The sequence below is a fragment of the Neomonachus schauinslandi genome, chromosome 5 (assembly GCF_002201575.2).
Source record: "Neomonachus schauinslandi chromosome 5, ASM220157v2, whole genome shotgun sequence".
NCBI lineage: Eukaryota > Metazoa > Chordata > Mammalia > Carnivora > Phocidae > Neomonachus > Neomonachus schauinslandi.
This window is the reverse complement of record NC_058407.1, coordinates 76,670,446-76,674,745: the sequence shown is the minus strand read 5'-3', so window position 1 is coordinate 76,674,745 and position 4,300 is coordinate 76,670,446. Positions and strand designations below refer to the sequence as shown.

Genomic DNA, 4,300 nt, shown 5'->3' with positions numbered 1-4,300 from the left:
GTGGGGGGAAACAAGCAAAATAGGTGAAGGGCATTAAGCACAAACTTCCAGTTATAAAATAAATAAGTCATGGAGACGTAATGTACAGCCTAGGGAACATACTCAATCATACTGTAATAAATTTGTATAGTGACAGACGGTAACCAGACTTATAGTGGGGACGATTCTATAATATATAAAAAGATCAAGTCACTATGGTATACATCGGAAACTAATAGAGTATTTTATGTCAATTATACTTTAAAAAAAAAAGACATACAAATGGCCAACAGGTACTTGAAAAGATGCTTAACATCACTAATCATTAGGGAAATGCAAATCAAAACCACAATGAGTTATCACCTCTGTCACAACCATTAGGCTGGCTTTTATGAGAAAAAGATAACAAGTGTTGGCAAGGATGTGGAAAACTAGAACCACTGTACACTATTGGGAATGTAAAAGGTGCAGCTCCTATGGAGAAGAGTAGAGATTCCTCAAAAAGTTAAAAATACAATTACCTTATAATCCAGCAATCCTACTTCTGGTTATAAATCCAAAAGAATTGAAATCAGGATCTTGAAGAGATATATGCACTGCCAAGTTCACTGCAGCAATATTCACAACAGTTAAGACATGGACACAACCTAATTGCCCATGATCAATCAGATGAATGGATAAAAAAAAAAAGTGGGGAGTGCCTGGGTGGCTCAGTCAGTGAAGCGTCTGTCTTTGGCTCAGGTCATGATCCCAGGGTCCTGGGATCGAGCCCCGCATCGGGCTCCCAGCTCAGCGGGGAGCCTGCTTCTCCCTCTGCCTCCTCTCGTGCTCGTGCTCTCTCTCTCGCTCACTCTCTAATAAATAAGATCTTTTAAAAAAATAAAAAATAAGTGGTCTATACATACAATGAAATATTATTCAGCCTTAAAAAAGGAAATCCTGTCATATACAACAACGTGGATGGACGTGGAGGACATTATGCTAAGTGAAATAAGCCAGTCACAGGACAAATGTTGCATGATTATACTTACATAATGTATCTAAAATAGTCAAATTCATAGAAACAGAATAGAAGGATGGCTGCCAAGGGCAGGGGAAGGGGAGCCCAGGGAGCTGCTGTTCAGCAGGTATATAGTTCCAGTTGTGCAAGAGAAGTAAGTGCCAGAGATCTGTTGTACCACACTGTGCCTAGAGTTAATGATATTGTATCGTGCTCCTAAGAATTTTAAATGGCAAATCTCATGTTAAGTGTTCTTACCACAATAAAAATAAATGAAAATGTTCTCGAATTCTCAAAGATTTTTATTCAAACAAACCTAGCTTAAGATATAATTAAAACAGTGTGTATATATATTTAAAAGGCCACTTTAACTTTATTTTCACCAACTACCTAAAATAAAGATCATTAAAGACATAATCTATGTAAAGTGTTTCAGGCCAATTCTTGGTTCACACTGAGTAGCATCATCAACCGCGCCCTCGTACATGTCCCTCTTTATGCAGCTGCACAAGAAGATCCAGTGTGGAGAAAGTTTCCACGTCTTATTTTAATCCACACCTGTGAACAAGGAAAGATGAGCTAACTTTCTCTTTCTGAAGAGACATCTACCCCTTTCCAATAGTGCTGTGTTGTTCTCTAGATTTACAACTCAATCTTCTCCAAAAAAAAAAAGAGTATATCTCACACAGCCAGTAAGATAAGACATACAAAGAACAATGGTCTTAGACACCCATCTGCATTTTGTAACCAATGAGAACATAGTGAGGAGTTGGCCCCGCCGGGCAACTCTCCTGCCCCCTTAACCCCTGGTTCCCCCAAACCCTTGCTAACATTCCTCCTCATCAATGGCCTTGCCTCATTGTCTACTTCCTTCCCCACTCCTCTTTTCTGTCCCTGCCATCTCCTGCATGCCTGAAAAAACATTTTAGAAAGTCAAGAAGTGAAAACAGCTTCCCCATCCTCCACCAAGTAGGCACAGGCATTTGGCCCTAACCTTTTAAAATGGAAAATGCTCAGATCAAGAGTCTCCATGGCTGTTATAAACCCAGCACGTATCTCATGCTGTGAGCTTCCACACCTGAAATGAACCATCATCCTTCACTGTGATAAATGAAAAGGCAGGCCAATCTAGAAGATAAACATATATATTTGTGCCATCTAAGATTTTAAGAAACATTTGGAAAACTGAGAGTACTGAGGAACTCAGTAGCTGAGGTTATCTTCCAGCCGAAAACCAAAATCACTTTTCCAAGAGGACAAATGTTTATAAAATACTCTCTTCAGAGTCAAATGTGCAATTTCCTCACCCTCTTTTAAAACACTGAATTTTCAGTGGAAGAATTAAGTCAAAAGCCCATGAATTACTGCCAACCGCTATGGTTTCCTTTTCTAAGTCGTCACAGCCACCTGTCAAGAAACCGTGGCCTCCTGGCCCCAGGCAAGCTTTTCAAGCTTCCTATCCCGTCTCGAATGACCATTACCATGAAGACGGGTTCATATTACACCCACTGGAAAAGGCTTAAAACACTGATGATACTGAACCAATATTATTTCAAGTTTTTGTCCGGCACATTCTAAGCTTAAATGCTGAGCCAAATTACAAAGGGTTGAGTCAAGCTCACGGTGTACGAGATAGCACTCACACAAAGCCCTCCTCCTCTTCCATCCGAAGGTAGCCCGCTTTTAAATGCAAGAGAATACTCCACCCTACAAAAACCTGGCGTTCCCTCGGTTCCCTTTACACTTTATTCACACCAGAAATGCTGAATCATGACTCTGAGGTTGTAAAACAAAAACTATTTCGACTGGGACACCAGGATCCCCAGAGGATCCCACGCTCGGCCTTCCTTTGCTTTGCATCTTTTAAAATCTTAAATCCCAAGCCGTTCCGCAGACCTGCAGACTGGAAAGGCTCTGGGAGCAGCCAAAGGCTGCAGGTCGGGGGAGAGCCTCCGCTCCCTCCGCTGTGCCTCCCCAAAACCCATGCAGCCCTGGCAGCTCCTGGCTCTCGTCTCTTCTCCTCCGAACGCGACCCCAAAGGGACTGATTCTCTCGCCATCAGCAAGGCTGCCCAACAGCCTCCGAGAAATTCCCAACTTGCAAGCGTCCCCACCACAGCCTCCCGTCCGGAACCCTCTGGGCCCGCGCGGTCGCACTTGACCACCGTCCGGCTGGGGTGGGAGTGCGGGAGCAGCTCTACCAGCCCGCAACCAGCCCTTGCCCGAGAGACCAGCCCGCCGAGAGCGTAGACTCTTGAAAAACTCGATCCCAACTCCCAGCCCCGGAACCGCCCCGGGAGCCCAGAGAAGCGGGGCCGGGGACCGCGGCGCAGAGTGGCGTGGACAGAGGAGAGGAGGGAGGCGTGGAGAGGAAGGGGCCGCAAGAAAAGAAACGACCCCCACCCCCCGGCCGGTCCCGCAACTTCTCCCAGCTCGGACAAGAGGCGAGGAGAAACGGCGGCGGCTGCGAGCGCGAGGCGAGGGACTCACTTGAAGGTGAGGACGCAGAGCGGCCGGTAGGACTTGTGGCTGGTGTTCTCGGCCATGCCCTTGCCCCAGAAGTCGTTGGTGAAGATGCCCCAGCGGAGCGGGGCTCCGGGCCGCACGTCGGGGTTGTTCACGATCGCCCACACGTCGTCGTGCACGAACTCGCCCTGCAGGGAGCGGCCGTAGCACAGGCAGCTCGCCCCGGCCAGCAGCGCCGCGGCCCCGGCCGGCGCGAGTCCGCAGCCCCGCCGCCGGGAGGGCGCGCGGTCCCCGCCGCCGCCTCGGGCAGAGCCTGTCACCACCATCGTGCCGCCGCCGCCACCGCTGCCCTGGCCGCTCCCGGGCGTCTGGCATCCTCCCGGGCCGGGGCCCCGGCGGCGCGCCGCGGCTGCCCGGAGGTGGGCTCTGGCATGGTGCGGCGGCAGCTGGACCCGCCGCTGGCGCCCCGCGCTCCGCCGCCGCCTGCGCCGCCGAGTTGGCCCAGCTGCAAATAAACAGCAGTCCCCCGCCTCCCCCGGCCATCGCCACCTCCTCCGCCCCACTGCGCATGCCCCGCTCGCTCTCGCCTCCACCCGCCCCCCCTCCATCCCCGGACGAGGGCCGCCCCCCACCCCCAGCACCCTCCGCTCCCGCCCCGCTCGCCGCCGCACTCAGCGCCCGGCGCCCGCGTCCCCGGCCGCCGGAGTTCGCGCGCAGGGGGAGCGGGGTCGCGGCGCGGGGCTGCCCGAGAGGCGGAGAAGGGCCACCGGGGTCCTGCCTGGCGCTCCCGGCCGTGCTCACCGCCGCCCCCCCGCCCAATCACGCACCCCCACCCAGGGGGCTGGGGAGGGCCTCA

At 51.5% G+C, this 4,300-nt stretch overlaps 1 protein-coding gene across 2 annotated transcripts in view; it reads right to left on the bottom strand.

Annotated features, from left to right (window-relative positions):
* Positions 1–3,770, bottom strand: part of TMTC1 (transmembrane O-mannosyltransferase targeting cadherins 1) — a 255,645-nt gene extending 251,875 nt beyond the window's left edge. For both annotated transcript variants that reach the window (XM_044914902.1, XM_021690623.1), the window contains exon 1: positions 3,469–3,770. In XM_044914902.1, the coding sequence (XP_044770837.1) occupies positions 3,469–3,770 (302 nt within the window). The remainder of the gene's footprint in view (positions 1–3,468) is intronic.
* Positions 3,771–4,300: the final 530 nt, after the last annotated feature.